We start from the raw sequence: 21,820 nt of genomic DNA, 5'->3' as shown, positions 1-21,820 counted from the left end.
CTCCCTTCTGTTCCAAATTTTTCCCCTCCTTCCCTCCACCCCCTGCCCTAGATGGCAGGCATTCCCATACATATTAAATATTTTATAGTATATCCTAGGTAAATATATATGTGCAGAACCGAATTTCATCAATAATCATTTATTAAGCACCTACTAAATTCTAAACAAGTTACTAGATACTGGGGATAGAACCACTGTTCTTCAACAATACAGACAGACATGAAACTTTTCTGTACTTGAGAATTACTTGGAAACTCTCCAGTGAAAGGTACTTAACAACCACATTAAATTTACTTGTCTTAATATTAAATGGGATATGGGTTGACAATCTTTTCATGAAACAACACTAATCATCATTTAGATTTATTGGCTAATTATTCACCAGCTTTGTCAGGTTTTGAATCTTTCTGCTGTAAAATGAAAATCTGCAGAATGGCATTTATTTCTCATTAACCTAATGAGGTTCTATCTCTCCCCCTTCTAGTCCAATGGAGGAAAAACAGTGGTGACAAAGACTTTGGTAACCTCGTGACAGTTATTGGCTGTTAGGTTATCTCTGGATGGGGGAGAATAGTAATCACCATTAAGGACCAATTTTGATTCAGTCCTTCAAACCAGGGCAAAACTACTGACAATGTTCCTGTTGCTCATCCCACACTGTCCATGGTGCTGAAATTAATGTTAGCCTATATATTGTGAAATCATAGGAGCTAGTTTTTGTTTGTTTGTTTTAGGAGGAAAACAAACAAACAAACAAACCACTTCAGGTCAAAAAAGATTAAGTGATTTGCTTTATTATGGAAAAAAGCCTAATTCCTTTGACTCCAAACAATCCTCATTGCTTCATATCACACCGTCCTGTGCACAAATATGGGAAAGTTCTTGATATTCTGGGAGAGACATAGAATCAATGCTACTCATTTATGGATAGGAGTTGTAGGATGACAAAAAGATGAACAAGGCACACATTTTCTAGACCCTGAGGAAAGGAAAGGGCTTTATTGATGAGTCAAGCCACAGTCTTAGGAAGGGACAGCAACAGCAACTTCTGGTTCTATGTAACTATCAATCAGCCAACAAACATTTATGTAACACCTTCTATATTGTAGGCACTGTGCTATATTGTAAGCACTATGTGCTTAATAAGAGTTTGTTGAACTGTTACCTTGAATTGAAGTGAAGCCCCAAGATGATTGAGACCTGAATTGCTTTTCTAGGTTGTTAGCAGATCTTTGTTAAGTTAGGACTAGACTTGTCTTGTCTATTTTCTGGGGGTTTAGCTTGTTGAAAAAGCCTGTCAGTTTCTTCCCCAAAGAGTCTTAAGTTAAGTTCAAACTGACAGACTCAGAAAGCCCCAGGGCTAGGTGACTGTTTTGCTTAGGGAATTGCACAGAATGGAGGCACAAGGAGCTCATTTCTAGGGTACCTACACATGGCATCACTCCTCTGCAAGGTCTGGTTTGATTGGCTGCTGCCCTGCTCTCCCTGCCCTCCCCTAGCTCCTTAGATGTGGAGGAACGTGGACCCTAGCTTCTTTCAGAGTTGCTAATGTGGATGCCTTTAAGCCAGCTCCCTGGTTCCCTGAAGAAGGCTCTCATCTACCAACATTAGCCCAGCCCCCACCTCCCCTTCAGTGTTGCAATCTTTAATGAGCAGGCTCTGTCACTGTCTGAGCTGTGGAGGTGCCCTGGCTGTGGCAGAAATAATGAAAAGCCACTGTCTGGGTTCCTCTGCCCCACAGCATCTTCTCACTCATCCCCTTCCCCCTCTGCTTGGTCTTGGCAGTAACCTTGGTAACGGTAGGATGTACTTAGAATGGGGTGAGCCATCTCTCTAGCAAGGCACCTGTAAGGTTTCTTCTGCAGTGTTTGAATGTTGACAACAGTTCCCAGCTTTGCAGGACTCAAAGGCCTTAAATCTCTTGGGCCAGAATTTGCTTCCAGAAAGGGAAGCAGCCATGTCTGTTAAATTCCCTTTGCAGAAATTAGCTCATTTGCAAATCATCCAGCTTGCCTGCATATTGGTCACTGGGGCCTATTGAAGTCCAGAGAAAACTATGATTCAGGGTTTGAAAACAATATGATAGTGCGGTGAGTGGACAGTCTAGGTTCCAGGCTCCAATTTGGCATTTATTATCTCTATGACCTTGAGGGGAAAGGAAAGGAGAACAAGCATTTATTAAACTTGACTTATGTCTAAAGCACTGTGGTAAGGGCTTTATAAAGTATTATTTTATTTGATCCTCTCAGCAACCCTTCCAGTTACGGGTTATCTTTACAGTTGAGGAAACTGAGGCAGACAAGTACCCATAGTGCCACAGTTAAGGAAGTATCTGAGGCTGGATTTGAATTCTTTTTGACTCAAGCTCAGCATTCCATTCAAAGAATGCATACAGTATATTAGAATAAGGAACTCTGTATCTTTAAGCCTCAGTTTACACTCCTTTAAAACGAGGATGATAAAATAAAGATAGTGAGAAGAGAATGGGATGTGGAGCCAGAAAACCTTGTTTTGAATTGCCATTCTGTCCTTATTAGCTGTTATCTAAATCATTTAATCTCTGATCTTTGTTAAATGAAACAGTTCAACCAGCTGACCTCTGAATTCCTTTCTAGCCTTATATTTATGACCCTCTAGTACTCATACTCCCTCAGGTTTATGGGGATGAACATATTTTGCAGGAATCCTAAAGATCCTTCCTAAATTAGGACAGCTAATGATAAGGACAGACAGTTTAATAGAGCTAAAAACCTGTGTGTTTCCAAACAAAAAAGAAGAAGAAAAAAAAGAAAGAGGAAAGAAAAAAAAAAAAAAACCTTGTGTATTTCCAAAGTGAATTAAAAAACCCAACTTCCTTAAGTTAATAATGAATTAGGTTGATGCATTTGTTTTGTTAGAAGAAATTATACCCTGCCTGCTACCAAAAAGGATTCATGGCAGCATAGATAATGAATTTTAGAAAGAAATAAATTTGTTTAAAAAAACAAACTTTCATTGCATTAACAGAAAAAGCAAGCCTGTTTTATTAATTTAATTGTTCTTTATCTCACTGCGTTTTTTTTTTTAGCCATTAGAGTGCTTTAAAAAAAAATAAGAATCATAAGCTTATATGTAAGTGCATAAAAATTGCCATAAGCCCCAAATCATGTTTCTCTTTGCTTGTGGAAATCGATGTCTAATTAGCTGATGCTATGTATGGGGGGGTGATGTGTCAAAATTATTATAAAGATCATGAAGAGCCTCTGGCATCAAAAGACCTGTTTTTGAATACCAGCTCTGAGACTTGCTACCTGAATGATCCTGGGCAAATCACTCAACTTCTCTAGAAGATTTCTGTTTCTTTACCTATTAGAGAAGAAGGTTGGATTAGACAAACTCTAAGAAACTCTGTGAAGAACGGAAATAAGCACTTATTAAGCTACTACTATATGCTATGTTCAAAGAATTAGCATCTTGTTTTATTTTCATAACAATGTGGTGAGAAAAGTGCTGTTATTCACATTTCAAAAATGAAGAAAGGGGCTCAGATAGACTTTTCTTGGTGGTGACTTGTCCAGGGACATATGGTTAGCATGTGTCTGAGGTTGGATTTGAACTCAGATCTTCCTGATACTTTATCTGCTACACCACTTATTCATTCAATGACCACTTCATCTATGGCCCTTTATGCCAGTGCCTGATGATGTCTCCCCTTCTGATGACAATGGCTATTGTGCTCTTGGGTTGGCCCAGTTGGAGAGAGCTGATTTCTACAGTTGAATCCAAGGAATGGACCTGTTAAGTTCACAGCCATTTCCAGGAGTCAGGATATTCCATATGGGTGGAAATGCTCCGCCTGCCATGTCATATGGAATAGAGTCTCAGCCTCAGAGTTGGAAAAGATGGCAGCAGTTATCAGGAGCTAACCCAAAAATGAACAACATCCCTAACAATGGGCTTTGGGCTTTTACTCCAAGCCCTCCATTGAAGCCCTCTTCCACCCACCCCTTCTCCCTCTCCCACCTGCCAGGAGACATGTCATAGCCTCTATGCACAATGATTATAGTCCTCTGTTCATCAAGACAGAAATGCTATCCTTAGTTCTACCTCTTCAAATCTTCATTTCTCACACGTGTCAGTTTCTCCAAGAAGGCTCTCCTAACACTTTGAGAATCTCTCTCTCTCTCTCTCTCTGTCTCTCTCTGTCTCTCTCTGTCTCTCTGTCTCTCTCTCTCTCTCTCTCTCTCTCTGTCTCTCTCTCTCTTTCTCTCTCTCTCTCTGTTTCTCTTTCTCTGTCTCTATCTGTCTGTCTGTCTCTGTCTCTGTCTCTGTCTCTCTCTGTCTCTCTCTCTCTTTCTCTCTCTCTCTCTGTTTCTCTTTCTCTGTCTCTATCTGTCTGTCTGTCTCTGTCTCTGTCTCTGTCTCTGTCTCTGTCTCTGTCTCTGTCTCTCTCTCTCTCTCTCTCTCTCTCTTTCTCTCTCTTTGTCTCTCTGTCTCTCTCTTTCTCTGTCTCTGTGTCTCTCTCTTTTTCTCCCTCCCTCTTTTTCTCTCTCTCCCTACTGTCTCCTTCAAATTAATTTGCAATCATATTTCTTTGCACATATTATATCACCTCTACCAGTAGAATGTAAAACCCTTGAGGGAAAGGACTATTTAATATAGAACACACAAAATTTTAGATTTAGAACTAGAAGGACATTGGATACCCCCTATTACAGCCTCCTCATTTTCCTTCAGAGAAATCTGAAACCCAGAGGACTTCAATGACTAGCTCAGAGTTACTCAGCTACTAAGTAAGAAACAGACTTGGGATTCTAAACAAAGTCTTTGAATGCCAAACCCAGCATTTTTCCCACTTCTTCCTTTGTGTTTCTATATTCCTGGGACCTGATGCTCACAAAGGGGCCTTTAATAAATGATCTCAAGGGGAGAAAGGAGGAGAATATGGAACTCCAAATTTTAAAAACAAATGAAAAAATTGTTTTATACATAAGTGGGGAAAATAAAAAAAAATTTTAAAAATAAGTGATTTCAAGACTGTGGGATGAATGATCACCAAAGGTTAAGCCACTGTTCAAATTAAGGGTCATGAACTTAAGTCCCTCTTGCTTCCATTCAAAATTAACCTGTATGCTTTGGGTCTCCAGATTGGCCATCGAGATTTTGATGTGGAAAAACGCCTCCGCCGGGATCTGCGGAGGACTCATGCCCTCCTATCTGATGTGCAGCTTCTCCTATCAAGCATTGAGGACTCCCAGATGACAGTCAATAAAGAAGAGCTGGAGAAAGTTCACAGTAGGGTAAGCCATGCTGGACCTCTGGGCTTTTCCCATCACCCTTTACATCAATGACTTGGATGAAGCCATGGAGGACACCCTCTTCAAATGTGCAGATGATTCAAAGCTGGAGGAAAATGGTTAACTTATTAGATTGTAGAATCCAGATCCCAAAAGGGTTTGGCAGGTTAGAGTCAGATTAAATCTAACACAATGAATGTATTGAGGTGTTTTTTTTAAATCAACTGTATGGGAAAGGGGATGGGACAAAAAGGGTAATTTGTATGAAAAATGGCATTAGTATAGGAGATACGGGGATCTTCAATGGAGAGCTGGGAGGGACTTTAGAAGCCATCCAGTTTAAGCCTTTCATTTTACAAGTGAGGAAACCAAAACTCAGAGAACTTCGAGGTATTTTAGGACCTTGACCAAGGGCACACAAGTAAGCAGTGGCTCAAAGAATCACTAATGTGATAAGGCAGCAAGACATTAGGTGACATATTTGGCAATATGGTCTAGAGGATGATCAGGTTAGAGGGAAGGCTGCACTGTCCTCTGCCCTTATCAATCCAATCTGGAGCTCTGTGCTCATTGTTAGATCCCATGAGTTGGAATCTATCCAAATAAAGGTGGTAAGGCAATGTGGAACAATGGAAATAGAACTGGGCATTTGAGTCCCAATTTTGCCTCTGTTAACTGAGTTTGGACCTTAGAGGCCTTAGTCTGCCTATTAATATAGTTTATGTCATATTCCCTATTTAAGCCTCTGGACTCCTTTCCAAAATGACGGTTTTAAATGCATAAAATAAAATACATAGGGTTACACAGGAAAACAATTATATTTAATAAAGTTATTAGGATATGAAAAAGCCTCAACAAGTTTATGGACTGAAAGTAAAGAGCCCCTGCTTCTTTTAAAATCCAGTGATCTATAATGATGAGAACTAGTTAAAGGAAATGGGTGCTAAGTGTTGGGGAAAGATTGTCATCCCAGATACTTGATGGGCTGCCATGTGGAAGAAGGGAACTGCATTAGTATTGCATAGTAGCAGAGGGGAGAACCAGGAGCTGGGGGATGATTCACTTGTCACAGATGTTGTAAACAGGATTCTTGTTTAAACACATATTGGGCTCAATGGTATCAATGATCCCTTTCAATTCTCAAATTTGATGGATTTAATTTAATTCAATAAAATAAACATTTATGAAGTGCCTATTGGCTAAGCACTGGGGAATACAAATAAGAAATAGAGAGTCCTTGCACTAAAGAGGCTTATAACCTAATGAGAGAAGGACCTTAGGACCCCGAGTTCTCACCTTTGTCATTTACTGATTGTATGATCTTGGCAGTTTAGTTAACCTCACTGATCATTTAGGAAAGAAGATAGTTGTCTGATTGTCAACATAAGACAAGGGAATGAAAAAAGATGGGGGAAGGGGGCTCATCTGGGAGAACATGAAATGGGGGGCAAGATGTTCTGGGGAGTTGAAACCAAACTGAGCTGCTGATGAAATATGGAGAGTTAGCCAAGAGTCCTCTATAAAGAAAGGTTATCACTTCTCCCCTGAATCCTCCAATGAAAGAAGGGCAATTAAGATAGTTGAGGAACTCAAACCCTGAGTCGCTATGGTGATGTGACTTCAGGTGATCAGCTTATCCTGGAAATAGGGGGTCGGTGTTCAGCATCATGCTCAGTAGAATCAAGCTAAGCAGATTTGCTGATGAAAAAATGGAAAATTACCTCTGTCACTGGAGAGTGGGGGCAGGTTTTAGCTGAATGTACTCAAATGCTTTCATGGCTCTGTGATCTCATTGATCAGATGTTCTTTTTGATGATACAAATTTCAATCTATCCCACTCCTGTCCTTGCTGGTAGACATTTGTCTATGTCCTTCCCATGGATTCCTTATGGGAAGTCTACCCAATGTTCAACTGAGTTGAATGAGGTAACTTAGTAAAAGAGACAGGGGAAAAAAAACTCTTCCTAACAGAGTTATCTGAAAATGGAATAGACCATCTTGTCAGGAGTCAAGTTCCCCATCACTGGAACATGACAAGAAATCTGGGTGTCAGAGTGAATTCAACAATAGTGTGGATGATTGGACTCAGCTCTTTTCCAATTCCAAGCTCCTGTGAGCCAAAGACAGTTTTCAAAAATTCTGGGACGAATTGTGCTCCCAGGCAGGAGGCACAATGGGTGGTTGATGAGATGGGACACTGTGAAATTTGGAACTGGTTCCTGTCAATTGGTTGTTGGCATGCTGATCTAAGCCATGAAGAATGTCAGAGTGAAACATCAACTGTGTAATACAGGATCCTCCAAGAATCCTAGATTTTGAGGTAGAAGGAATCTTGGAGGTCATTTATTACAGTCTGCTCATTTGCCTGAAGTCACCGAGGAATTCTAACTCCAAAGCCAGAGTTTTCTCCATTGCTTCACTTACATATTACCAGATGCAGAATCAGAGGATCAAGATTTGAATTCTGACTCTGCTCATTACTGCCTTTGTGACTTTGGATAAGTCACTTTTGCAGCCTGGAACTAAGTTTCCTCGTTTGTGAAATTAATTGGTTGGATTAAAATACTTTCAGTTTTAATATTTTATGACCCCATAGAGCCTAGTAAGTTTGGTCCATAAATTCATCATTCCTATACATACAATTATATGTTATTTCTTTAATTCAATTAACATAATAAATATGAAAGATTCTTGTCCAGCCCCTGACATAATTTGGCTATGAGACAATGGTTTAGATTGCAGAGCAAGTATTGGTCTCCATTGGTAGAAAGAATTTGCTCCCTCAGAGCTCCCAACACCCATGAAATCATCTAAGAACATATTCAGATTGATATATTCTTCTTTTCTGGCTCCTTTTACTTTCCCTTTCTCCAGCCTCTTGCTGATCCCTTCCAAGTCCTTTGATTTCTTCTGTGCTGTAAAGCACTGCCTCTGAGCATCCCTCTTTGTTTTTTTGCTTTTCTCTCCCTTTAATGAGACCCTGAAATCTCTTTGTGGCCCTTCTGTCTTTCCAATTGGTACAACTAATTGGCTCCAGATATTTTTTTTTGCTTGAACTATTTAGACACACAGAAATTTATACTCCCTCCTTTTTGTCTTCATTTCCTCTTCCCTATTGGTACCTTCTCTTCTTCCCCTTCTTGTACCTCTTTTCCCCTCCTCCTCCTCTTGTCCTTACTTATCCTTCATCTTTTCCTTCTTCCTTAATCTCTCTATCTTCTTCCTGAATCATGGTATAATGGAAAAAGTGGTGGGTTTGGAATCAGAGGATAAGGCTCTACCACTGTGTGAGCTTGAGTAAGTCACTTCAAATTTCCTCAGTTTCTTCATCTGTTAAATGAGGAAGTTGTAAGATTCCCTGTCAGTTCAAATCGCAGTTCTCTGCCCTGCTTCATCCTCAGTGTCTTGTTTAAAATTAGGTTTTGTACTAGATGGCTTAAGTTGTCAATGTTTTGAGAAGATGAAAATTAGGGTTTGGATTAGATGGCTTCAGTTGCTGTTTTGAGGAGATGCTTTGCAAAGCTGTCAACATTAAATAATGAGATCTGGTTATCACCTAAGGTTTCTTCTTATTCTAAATAATGGAATCATAATTCTGGGATGAAAATAACCCTGGAAACCACATACTTATGCCCCTTAATTTACAGTGGAAGTAACTGTGATTTTCCTCCTCTTTTTCTTCTTCTCATCCTCCTTCTCTTTCTCCTCCTTTTTTTCCTTCTCTTCTTCCTTCTCTTTCTCTTTATCTCCTGCTCCTCATCCTCCTCCTTTTCCTCCTCCTTGCCCAGCTTTCATCTTCCTCCCTTTCTATATCCTCCTTTCCTTTTCCTTGTGTCTTTTATACCCATCCCTGGGAAAAGTGCTGTTTCTCCTCCCCGGTTGAGAATATCACCAGCCCTCTTGGATAGAGGTCTGTCAGGGCCAAGCTGCTGCTGCACACAGCCCTAGGATGTAGCCAGCCCTGGCAGCTACATTCATCACTGCCCAGCTCTAATGTGCACTGGTTCATCAGGAGTCTAATTAATAATTAAATAGAGAGAAAGAGTAAGCAGACTGAGCTGCCTGCAATGGCCAGAAGCATTTCTTCCCCTGCAGTAAGGCAGAGGTGGTGGGTTGCACAGGAAACAAATAGAGCTGCTTGTCCAGAATTGGATGGAGGGCAAAGAGCTCCGTGTTTGAAGTCTGAGGACCTTGGCTCACATCCATGACCTGTTGCTTTTTAGATTCAAAAACTACCTCAGATGCTTATTTATTGGGTCACCCAGAGCAGTCACTTTATGGCACTGGCCTCAGTTTTCTCACATGTAAAATGAGGAGGTTGAGCTGCACTTTAAGAAAATGATTGAATGGAGGATGGAGTGGGGGAGATATAAGGCAGGCAGATTCCCCCCATGCCCAGCAGTTATTGCATATGTGTGGATGAGAGGTGATGAGGGTCTGTACCAATGGCAATGTCAGAGGAGAGGGAAACATTCAAGAGATGCTGGAGAGGTGAAATTGATGAGAGATGCTACAGAGCTGAAATTGATGAGGGATGCTGGAGAGGTGAAATTGATGAGGGATGCTGCAGAGCTGAAACTGATGAGAGATGCTGCAGAGGTGAAATTGACGGGCCTTGGACACAGTTTGGGTGAGGGGGTGAGAGTGAGGAGTTCAGGCTGACTCAGGTTGTATGACTTTGGGTGCTGGAAGGATGGTGGTACCCTCTACAATAGGGAAAGTAGGAGGTGGGAGAGTTGGAGGAAAGATAAAGAGTTCTATTTTTCACATATTTGAATTTAAGCTGACTATTGGACATCCAGTTCAAGATGTTTGAGAGGCCTTTTTGTTGTTAAATCATTTTTTCAATCGTGTCTCCGTGATACATTTGGGCTTTTCTCGCAAAGATACCAAAACGGATTGCTATTTTCTTCTCCAGTTCATTTTACAAATGAGGAAACTGAGACAAATACTGGTAAGTGACTTCCCCAGGGTTATACAATTACTAATGGTAGCTGTCTAAAGATGGATTTGAACTCATGAAGATGAGCTTTCTTATTTAAATCCTAGTGCTCTATCTCCTCAAGTAGTAACAATAAATAAATAATAAAATAGTAATAGGTAACATTTATGTAGCACTTACTCTGGGCCAGGCACTGTATTAAGTGCATTTTGATCCTCACAACAGCACGGGGAGGCAAATAGTATTGTTATCTTCATTTTTCAGATGAAGAAACTGAGGTAAATAATGTCCAAGGTCATTTTAACTGGATTTTAACTCGGTGTTTCTGACTCAGGACCTTCCACCATCCACTGTGTGCAAGATTTATATCCTCGAACTTCCATATTAGTGCTGTTTTTACTGTATTGATAATTGGGGGCTATCTTTAGTCAATCTTTAGAAGGGTCCTTCCATTGGATGTGGACCAATCTCTTCATTTTATAGATGAAAAAACTGAGTTTTAGAGAATGGCTGTAACTTGACCTTTGAGGATGTAGCTTCATCAGAATTTGAATCCAGAGATTTTAATGCCCCGAATTTGCATTGCTCAGATGGCAAGGTCCTCCTCAAGGACTGGGCTTCTCCCTTACACATTCATAGGAACATTAGAGACTATTTTAGTCCAATTCACTGTCCTTCCTGCTTTTTTTTTTTTTATAAAGAAACTGAGACCCAGATTTAAAAAATAACTCATTAGATCACATATCAAGTGGAAATGAGCAGAGTTTCTCCTGATTCCACATCCTGAGCCCTGTGCCCATGCTCCCCTTCCCAAAAGAAAATTAAAAGGCTGTATTCTGGAGGCATCTTTTGGAGGCAAACGCATGTGGTTCAAGACTGCCCCCACAGAAATCTGATCCCGTGAAAGTGACTGGAGTGGAAATAGCGTGCTCTGGACTCTGGAGCTGTGGGGCTTCTTCTCTGGCGCCTATCAAAGAGAATCTGAAGCCTTTGCTTTGGACTTGGTCGTCATGGAAATAGCTGGAGGGCCTGGGCTGATGGAGGAGGGGACAGAGAACAATTTTGCTCTTGTTCCCAAGAACATATGTCCTGGATTCTAGGGATGGTGAGGATTGAATAAAACAGAGCTCCCCACACTGGGGACAGCATTTTATTCCCTCAGCCCTCAGGTGAGCTAGCTTAGTTTTGTCCACAGGAAAAAATCCTTCTTTCCTGGGACAAGTCTCCGTTTGTGGCCAAGGCATGATCACCAACGATGACCCAAACCTTTGGAATCACTCTTCAATTCTATTCTACTCAAGTATATTAAGCACCGGCTGTATGCTCAGCTTTGTGTGGGCTTCTGGGGATTCCAAGACAAAAGAATAAAAATCTCCCTCCTGGTTGGGGAATCAAATGTATGCAAATTAGCAATGATAATAGATGATAATAGCATATCTTTCTAGTGTTTTGTGGTTTGCAATAACATCTACATATATTATTTCATCCTTACAATGCCCCTGTGAAGAAGATGCTAATATTATTTCTATTTTGAAGAGGAAACTGAGTCTGAGAGGTTAAAATAATTTGCTCAGAATTATATATAATTTGAGGAGGGAGAGGAAGCCAACTTGGGGTGGGATGGGGAATGATCTGTGAGCTGAGACTTGGGATTTTAAGAGGTAGAAGTAAAGAGGGGGACCATGCTCTCAGGGGGCACAGCAGGGGCAAAGGTGCACAAAATGGAGATGGGAACAACAATTAAGTGAATTGAACTGAAATGTAGACTGCATAAAGAGGGAGTAGTTGGAAATGTCTGCATTTGTAGGTTGGAGGCAGATGATAAAAGAAAAGGCTTCAGGAAGCCTCCAAATGAATGGTTTTTATTTTCAGAATGGATGCTCTTCCTCCCACTTCACAGACACATTTGATGTTTAAGGACCCCTCCCAGCTCTGACATTCCCTATTCTAAAGTCCCTCCCACCTTGGACATTACTCATTCTAAGGCCCCTCTCACACCTTACATTCCTTATTTGGGGACCCCTCCCACCTCTGACATTCCCTGTTCTAAAGTCCCTCCCACCTCTGACACTCCTCATTCTAAGGCCCCTCTCATCCCTTACATTCCCTATTCCGGGACTCCTCCCACCTCTGACATTTCCTGTTGTAAGGACCCTCCCAGCTCTGGCATTCTGTAATCCCATGAGTCCTACTTACTTAATTTCTTGGAAACACACAGACTAGGAAAACAAAGGAGAGGTTTTGCCTTGATTTAATGACACCTGTTCGTTAGGAGCCAATTAGTAATTAATCCATGTTGAATGTCTCCACTGGAAATAAACTAATCCAGAGACATAAGCAATTCCAACAACATCCATATATAATTGAGATAATGGTTTTGCATAAATAACATCTGTGAGGAGCAGATGTTGGCACCTGGCTGGGAGGGGAGGATGGAAGGTGATCTCTGTAGTAGAGCAATTTGCCAATTTTCCACTTTCCTCTGACCCAGAAATGGGAAAATGTCCCTTTGTTCTTCTTGTATTGACCCATCACAAGCTGCCTGGCTCTGCCAAAGTCTCCCAAAATTGCTTTGCTCCTTTCTTGGCCCGAAGAACTGGGCTCTAAAATACAGGAAGACTGTGGGCAAGGTGAAGCTTCTTCTGGGTCCTGGCTCTGCTCAAGTACCCAGCTGGGTGGTCAGGAATGAAAGGCACCTGAATTGGCTTGCAGGTAAACTTGCAGGTAAACAGCCTTCTCTATCTGAATCTGATTTTTGTCCACATTAAAATAGGGGACAACATGAGATAATGGAGTTAAGTATTTATGTCCTTTCCATCTCTGAATCTTGGGGACAATCTTGGGGATCAGAACATTAGGCTTGAGCACCACCTTATTGCTCTCTCTTGGTTGATGTCTCCTCTCTAATCCAACTTCTACACTATTACAAAAATATCATTCCTAAGGCATATCTCTCTTGCTATTTTCCAAACAACCTTCCATCTCTGCTTTTTGCCTTAACCCAAGCTCCATCCCCTGCTTGGAGTGTCTCCTCATCTCCAATTCTTAGAATCCTTAACTCCTTTTGAATTTCAACTCATGCCACCTCAACTATACCTCATCATTAAGACTCTTCTTCTTCCAGTTGTATTCTATCCAGTGAATGTATTGAGTCTCCCAGCAAAAGTAAGTCATTGAAGACAGAATAGCTTAGTTTTTGTCCCCCCAAGAATCTTCAATCACCAACTTTCCGGGTCCCCAGTGCTTAGCAGAAGTCTTGGAATACAGTAAGTGTTTAATAAATGTTTGCTGAACATAATCCAATTGAGTAATTGAGGTCAGTACTTTCATTATTTCCTAGATAAGGAAACTGAGACCCTGGAAGAAAAGGGAAATTAACTGATAAAAGACATGTAGGAAGTGCAAGCAAGGTTGGAACCCTGATCTCTTTATTCCAAATCCAGCAGCTTTTCTAGATCTTACTCTTTGAATTCAAACTGAAATGCATCAGCCATCTAATTCATTTTTTCTTATAGTGGTCAAACTGGAAACTATATACCTAACTCAGGGTCATGGGTGCTCCACAATAATCTCATTGATTGGTTGGTTAGGGAGAGATAACCGAAGGGGAAATATTTCTGTGCCAATACACAGAGAAGAAGAAGATTGATTTGTTCAGTGAGTCGACTCTAAAAGAGGCAATGGTACTCTTCCTGCTTTGAGTCTCATTTTGTAAAATGAGGCGTCGAATTAAAATATCTCTTTCACCTCTAATATTTCTTGTTTTAAAGCCTTTTCTAGCTCTGACATTCTATATTCTAAGGTTCTTCTTTATACTGACATTCCCTGTTCTAAGGCCTTCCAACCTCTGACATTTCCTGTTCTAAGGACCTTCCAACCTCTGACATTTCCTGTTCTAAAGATCTTCCAACCTCTGACATTTCCTGTTCTAAGGCCCTTTCCAGCTCTGATATCCCCTGTCCTAAGGCCCCTCCCAGCTCTGATACTCCCTGTTTAAAAATCTCTCCCATCTTTAACATTTGATGTCCTAAGGCCCTTCCCTGCCCAGACATTTTACATTCTAAGACCTCTCCTAGCTCTTAAACCATGTTTCACCCAAGTCCAAAAGTTTCTATTCTAAGTTTTCTGTCAGTTCTAACATTATTTAAACTTTCCTTGGATGCCTTAACACTGTAAATTTTTGTGAATCATGGGAACATGAGTTCAGATGTTGGGAAATGAACAAATGGGCTCACCATAAATATCTTTTTAGGCCATGAGGTAAAATAGCGGTGTTTCCTGTTGTGGTATCATGGTTCAAACTGGAAAAAAAAATGAGTGCAGAAAATAAAGAGGGATGATATAACAACAATAATCATAATACCTCCCATTTCTACAGTGAACTATGATTACAGAGCATTTTCCCACTAATTTATTGAGCAATATATCAGTAAGCTTTTTTTTTTTTTTTTTAAAGAACCACCATCCATTATTTCATTTGACCTTTGAAACAGCTCTATAAAATGGGCAGGGCAAGGCACTTTTATTCCAATTCTAGGTCTGAGGAAATGGCTATTTCTTACTCAAGACCTATCTCTTGCTCATTCACTCTCTTCTGTATTCCTAGAATTTTAACTTTCTACTCCTAGATGTCATACCTCTCTTCTTGTAACCAAAGAATATATGATATTTCCTCCCATTGCTATATTCCGTGGTTGATATATTGAAGATTCAATCCCCTAAGAGCACCAGATCTTTGTCCATTGAATTTTTACATCCTCTCCTCCCGAACTCTTAATTTGTAGCATTGTTTTAAAAATTGATGTAACACAACATTTATTTCAATTAAGATTTATTTTATTAGATTCATAAATTCAAAAAGCCTTTATTAAGCATGTACTTTGTACTAGTCACTGTGCTAGGTAATGAAGTTACAAAGATAGAAGCCCAATGTTCTAGCCTCTAGAAATCTTGGTGAATCCTAATTCTATCATCCAGTAGATTAGGTATTTTTTTCACCTGGTTTTGTGACATTTGCACATTTTGTAAATTTACCATCTATGCCTTTAAGTCATTAATAAAAAAAAATTGCAAAGAAAAGCACCAAGGAGAGCTCCTTAGACACTCCCCTTAGAGAATACCTTCCAAACATATTAAGCCATTAATGAGTCCCCTTTTGTCCAGTCATTCAAAAATATCCCAGGACTCTTAAATGTTGTATTTGTCTGGGGCCACATCCCTCTCATCTTTCTCAAAGGAATCCCATGAGAGATTATGAGAACTGCTTGTCAAAAATCTAGTTAAATTATGTGTACTACATTCTCCTCATCTACCAGATTAGTCACCCTGACAGAAAAGGGAGTGAGATTAGTCTGTCTCGACTTGCTATTTGATGAAGCCGTGTTGGCTCTTCATGATCTCTACTTGCTTTAATAATATATTCTTGAATTTTGTCAGGCATCAAAGTCAAACTCATTGGATGAGGTTTCAGACTCTAGTCATTTTCCTGTTTTTTTGGAAAATTGAAACTGGCCTGTTGCTCTTCTTCCATTTTTGACAGGATTTCAAAGATCATTCCCAGTGGTTCAGCCATCACATATCTGGTTTTAAAAAATAACCCCTAAAGCAGTCTTTTTGGGTCTCATAACTGAAATTCATCATTAAAGTGGGATGCTATCTTTTTCTATCATTGCTTATCTTGGATTTTTAACTCCCTATTAGTAATTCTTCAATTAGTAAATCTTCCAGAATGCCATGATCTCTTGGGTCTCTTCCAACTCTATATTCAGTGAAATGGCTACTCCAAAGTGGAATGGTCCACCTCTAAAGGTAGTGAGCTCCCTATTGCTGGAAGTCTTTATATGAGAACTAGAATACCACTTATTAAGTCTGCAATGCTGGATATTCTTATTTAGGCTTAGGAATATTGATAGCTAGTAGTGACCAGGCTGCCTCTTACCACCCCCGCATCCCCTTGAGATGGTGAAGAAGATACTGGACTTATAGTCAGGAACCTGGGCTCAAACCTTACCTCAGATACTTATTACCTATGTGACTCTGGGATCATTTTTCCTCATCTGTAAACTGAAGAAGTTGTATGACCTCTACCTATAAGCACACATCTTGGAAATGATCTTGAATACCATTTGGTCCAAATCTCTCATTTTAAAGATAAGGAAGCTGGTCCTTGGAAGGCAAATGGACTTCCCTAAGTCACATTAATAGGAGGGTAATGAGTGTTAGATCTGGGATGAATTATGGGTTTTGGATCTCAGGGAAGATCAGGGAAGGTGGCCAGGGTCATCTTTTGCTCTTTTAGGTACTTGAAATGGACAGTTCCCTGATAGACATTCTAAATGTGCCCTAACCCACATCATGAATCAAGATCTTGTTTAGGGCCAGCATTTCAAGTTCCAAGTGCCTCTAACAAAGAGATGATGGGGCATTATAAAGGTTGCCACCAACATCCCAATAGGGCAAGATCCCTATGAGCAGAAAAAATGTTCTGACCAACTGGTCGAGTCAATCCTATGCTCTTAATGAGAAATAAACTTAAAAAAAAAAAGGTTGCCTTTAAAGCTTGAACTGTTTTTTGCTCCATCCTGTACGTTTGGGACTCATTTTCTTATCCTATGATCCTGTGACTATTATGAAATTATAACACAGTAACAATACTTTTGCAAAATATCTTTCTGGTCATTTTTATTCTCAGACACTCCTGTGATATACATCTTTAAGGAGTGGGACAAATACCATGATCCTTAGTTTAGTGAGATTATGGGATTCGTCTGAGCTCCCATAACTATTTTAGGATTCTGATCATTATTGTCCATCTAAGACTTGATAATGACAAGTCATTATTGTCACAACTCCAATTTATATAAGAAATATATTTTGGGATTTTCAGTGCCCAGAACGGAACCAGGCATACAGTAAGCACTTAATAAAGGTTTATAGATTGATTTACACAGGACTTTACTACTTGAAAAATACTTCATTGTTTTTGTGTTTATTTTTAATAGTATTTTATTTTTCCTAATATATAGAAGGATAATTTTCAACATTTACCATCGCAAAACCTCGTATTCCAAATTTTCTCCCTTTCTCCCTTCCCTCCCCTGCCTAAGATAGCAAAGCAAGCCGATATAGGTTAAACATGTGCAAGTCTTCTAAACATATTTCCATATTCATCATTGCAGAATATTTTCAATGCATTATTTTGTTTGATTCTCACAATAGCTCACATGAAAATGCCTGCTGGGGATTTTGCTTTAGTTGGGTGGAATTAGACCAGATGGCCTCTGAGTTTCCTTCGAAGTCTGAGGTTTAATGACTGAGAGGTTGCTGAGCTCTGCTTGGCATCCCATTGGTGCTGCATGCTATACTTTCCACTTAGAGCTTTGGACACACTTGTCGTTTCCCTTTGGGACCTATCTCTCCGTTCATTCCCTTTCCCCCATGAGTCCTTTTAACCCTATGGACCTCCTTTACAATTCCCAAGGTGGTTAATGTCTCTGTTCCACACATAAACATCAAAGAAGATGACAAGACTTAGCTGAATTTTTCCTTTTCCCTTGAGTTCCTAATTGGCATCTTCCATGGTAAAAATAAAAAAGAAATCACAGTGAGACCCAGACAGATGACCTTGTGAGATGCCTGAAGAGGTACTTGGGTGACTCCTCTCACCACTAGGAACCCCTGAGCTTCCAGCCTTGGGGGATTTGAGACAAGGAGGGAAACATTAGGTTCTTTGAATTGGTTCAATGTTAGCTCACCTCAAGGCCTCTATCTTCGGGGTCATAAGACATAATGAGAACTGGATTTAGTTGTTTTTTTTTTTAAAGGATGGGCATCAGAGCTCCTTTCCCCCCAACTATTCTCTTCCTCTTCCTCCAAATATGGGCATTTCTATTGTCTTTTGAAGACTTACAGGGCTAGGACTGAGAGGCAGGAGAGGGGTAGAAAAACCACCTCTCCCTTTTCTCATGACTGCCCAGTCCCCTGCAGTAGAGGGACACAAATAAACTTGGGATAATCCTGTATGATTGTGATTATTGGCAATAATGGATGATAATGATAGCTTATGTTTGTATATCACTTGATACTTTATTTTTTATTCTTTTTTATTATAGCTTTTTATTGACAGAACATAGGCATGGGTAATTTTTTTAACACTGACCCTTGTACTCACTTCTGTTCCAACTTTTCCCCTCCTTCCCTCCACCCCTCGCCTAGATGGCAGGCAGTCTCATATATGTTAAACATGTTCAAGAATATCTTAAATACAATATATGTATCACTTGATATTTTAAAAGATATATCCACATCCATTCTGCCACTTGAGGGTAATAACAGCTCATATTTCTAAAGAGCTTTATAGTTTATAAGTTCACACCCTATATTCTGTGCTCTGAGTTCTTTCCCACTCTGACATTTTCTGTTTTCAGGGTCTGCCCAAGTCTGACATTCCATGTTTTAAGGGCTCAATTAGCTCTAAAAAATCCTTGTTCTATGACCCTTCTTAGCTTTCTCAGGAGGGTATTTTGTATTACTGTTTTTTTTTTTTCGGAAGGAGAAGCTCAGAGAAAAGAAACCGACTTGTTTGGGATCCGTCAGCTTGTCAAATGGAGATCTGAGGCTGCCATCCATTTTTTTTTTTACTTCAGTATTTTTAAAAATTTAATTGCATTGCTTTTGACCCACTTCAATAGCTTTGTGAAATACACAAGGAAAATATTACCTACCAAAAGAAGCAGTGAGATTGGGGATAAGCTTTTGCTTTAGACATTAGGAGAGACGGGTTCAAGTCTTGATTCTGACACTATTCTATGACCTTTGGCAAGTCATGTCCTTTCTCTGGCCCTCCCTCATTTTTTCTCATCAATAAAATGAGGAGATGGTAATAAATTTTGAAGTCACCTTTTAGGAATAATTATTAATACATGAGAAAAAGATAGCATAGTCTGATGGACAGGATGCTTGATGTGGGGTCTGGAAGATCTGGATTTGAATCTCATCTCAGAGATAGGGCTCTGTGTCTCTTTCTGTGTGAGTGACTCTGCTGGAAGAAACAATGGACAATGTTGGGGAGAAGTGAGAGCAATCCTATCTCTCTCCTAAGAAGAACAACTCCCTTTCAAAAACTGGAATCTTTTTTGTATAACTGGCTCTCTTCTTAACTACCAGAGCACCTACTCTTCAGAGCTGGCTCTCTTCGTGACTGCCAGAGCCCATGTTCTTGAGAGCTGTCTTGTTTCTTGACTGCCAGAACTCATAGTCTTCAAAACTAATATTCTTTTTGACTGCCAGAACTCATACTACTCAGAACTGGCTTTCTTCTTAGGTGCCAAAATGCACTCTCTTCAGAAACTGGCTGTTATCTTGACTCACTCTCTAGAACAGGGTTCTCAAGCTACAGCTCGCAGGCCAGATGTGGCCTGCTGATGATATTTATTTGGCCCTCGGGGTTATGGCAAACGGGCTGAGGGGCGGAGACAGAGTATGAGATTTTGTTTTTACTATAGTCTGGCCCTCCAACAGTCTGAGGGACAGTGAATTGGCCCCCTGTTTAAAAAGTTTGAGGACCACTGCTCTAGAATATTAAATTTCCCTTTTGCAAGGGCCATCTAATTCTGTCAAACTTCCCTAACGCAAGCTTCTACTAAAGGGATAACAAAGTTTAGATGTACACTTATTTTCGATTAAATTTCCTCATTGATCCAGGGTCCCCTGATCAATATCTTATGTCCTCCAGTCATAAAGCCTGGAGCAGAACTATCCTTGTGCTTTGTCTTTCTTTTATTTATTATTTATTAGGGGAATGAGGCAATAACAGGAAAGTTGAAAATGTTATTTGTAGGACACATCTATAGACATTTTGCATTCAGTCATGGAACACTATGTTTCCTTGAAAAAATATCCCTTTTGATGTCACTGTTGGAGAGCAAATAATAAACTAGAATGTCCAGAAAACAGCTTTAGATTTCAAAATTTCATGCCACCCACTTTCATGTTGGAATTGGCTTCATTTCTTGTTGGGAACATTTCTTGTTCCCCATTCAATCTACCATATGCTGTCTGTGATGCATCTTGGGGGAAGGACATATTCCATTTCATTTTTTTTTCTGTTTAAAGTTTCTATTGATTGTTTTTGTTTTTTCATACCTTTTTTTTTTTAACAAATATATTTTTCCTATGTCTCCCAGAAGATCCTCTTTTTTTTTTTTTTTTTACAAATAAAAATGATCAAAATTCTCCAACATATCAACTGAGTCAGACAGCAAATTTACTGTTCTGCACCCCTTGTCCACCACCTCTTTCCCTACCTTCTTCATTAGTGGATTACTTTCCCTATTTTCCAAAGCCACACTGCACCACCTTTATTGAATCCTGAGCTTGTTTATTCCCTCTTAGCATTCTCTATGCCTGGACAGCTCATTTAGCAGCTTAATAAGTCCAAAGCAAACATTTTACACAGGTATTCAAAGCAAGCAAGATGGCATTGCTGAGAAAAGCAGCGCATTCATCAGCTTGTGTTTTATGTATCTGTGATGAGAATCTTAATTGGCTCTCCCTGGGTGGGAAGGTTTCTTGCTTTGATTGGAAAGGAAGAGGGTGCTGGAACAGAATGTTCTGATTGAAAGGAGAGAAATGAGAAGATGAAGAGGAGAGGGGGGGAAAGGAGGAAGAGAAAAGGAGAGGAGAGGGAGAAAGAGATGAGAGGAGAAGAGGGAAAGAGAAGGAGAGAGAGAAGATGGAGAAAGACTTAAGTTGTTTATCTTGGGAGGATTTCTATATCAGGTGTTGGTTCATGGGTATGTCATTTCACTTGACTCTAGATGGGAGGGTATTAGGACAAAATGTTGCAATGAGTTTGAATGTAGAAAGAAGAAAAACACCAGCAATAAAAGTCAAAAGGAGAAGCACAGAGGATGAGTGCAGAGAAGGCTTTGTAGGATGTCAGAGCTGAAAGGGCTCTCAGAGACCCATCTAGCCAACTTGTACCCAGAGAAGCAGCCAGCTTCTTGCTTGGATATCTCTAATGAAAAGGAGGAGGACCTTCTTTCTACTTGGAAACAGCTCGCATCTTTGGGAGGTTCTTCCTGATGCCAAATGGAAATTGACTTTATTGTAGCTCATGACCATTCTTCCTACTTTTGTCCACAGATGCAAAGGTGGGATCTGATCCTTCTTTCCTATGAAGCCCTCCAAATATTTGAAAGCAGTTTCCTTGTCCCTCCCTGAGTCTTCTCTCCTTCAGGATAATCCCTCCTTCCAATCCTTCCCCATCATTCTGGCTGTTCTCTTCTGGACATTCTCCAGGGAGGAAGCAGTAGGAAAGAGACATATCCGTGAGCTTGAAAATGGGGATAAAGAAAGAAAAAGAGACAAATTACTGAGAGAAAGAGCCTCAGAGAGGAGATTCTCAGTTGTTCTTGTCCCTGGAAAGACAAAGCCACTGATTTTTAATAAGGAGAGCTCAACATGCTATGTTTTCTGTCTCCTGCCATGAGTACCTGGAAACAGATGCTGATGAGGTCTTGTGATAAGGCAAGGAGGCTGTCAGTCAGCAAACACTTCCTAAATGCTTACCTAATCGATGGGGCCCTTTTTGCCAAGGAAT

The 21,820-nt window shown here is 40.1% G+C and overlaps 1 protein-coding gene across 1 annotated transcript in view; it reads left to right on the top strand.

Moving 5' to 3' along the window:
- Positions 1-21,820, top strand: part of MYO18B (myosin XVIIIB) — a 358,263-nt gene that overhangs the window by 206,813 nt on the left and 129,630 nt on the right. The window contains exon 34 of the mRNA XM_074295232.1: positions 5,127-5,279. Within this exon, the coding sequence (XP_074151333.1) occupies positions 5,127-5,279 (153 nt within the window). The remainder of the gene's footprint in view (positions 1-5,126; positions 5,280-21,820) is intronic.

Source organism: Sminthopsis crassicaudata, chromosome 1, assembly GCF_048593235.1.
Source record: "Sminthopsis crassicaudata isolate SCR6 chromosome 1, ASM4859323v1, whole genome shotgun sequence".
NCBI classification, from domain to species: Eukaryota; Metazoa; Chordata; class Mammalia; order Dasyuromorphia; family Dasyuridae; genus Sminthopsis; species Sminthopsis crassicaudata.
The sequence above is the reverse complement of the archived record's forward strand: the minus strand, read 5'-3'. Positions and strand labels throughout refer to the sequence as shown.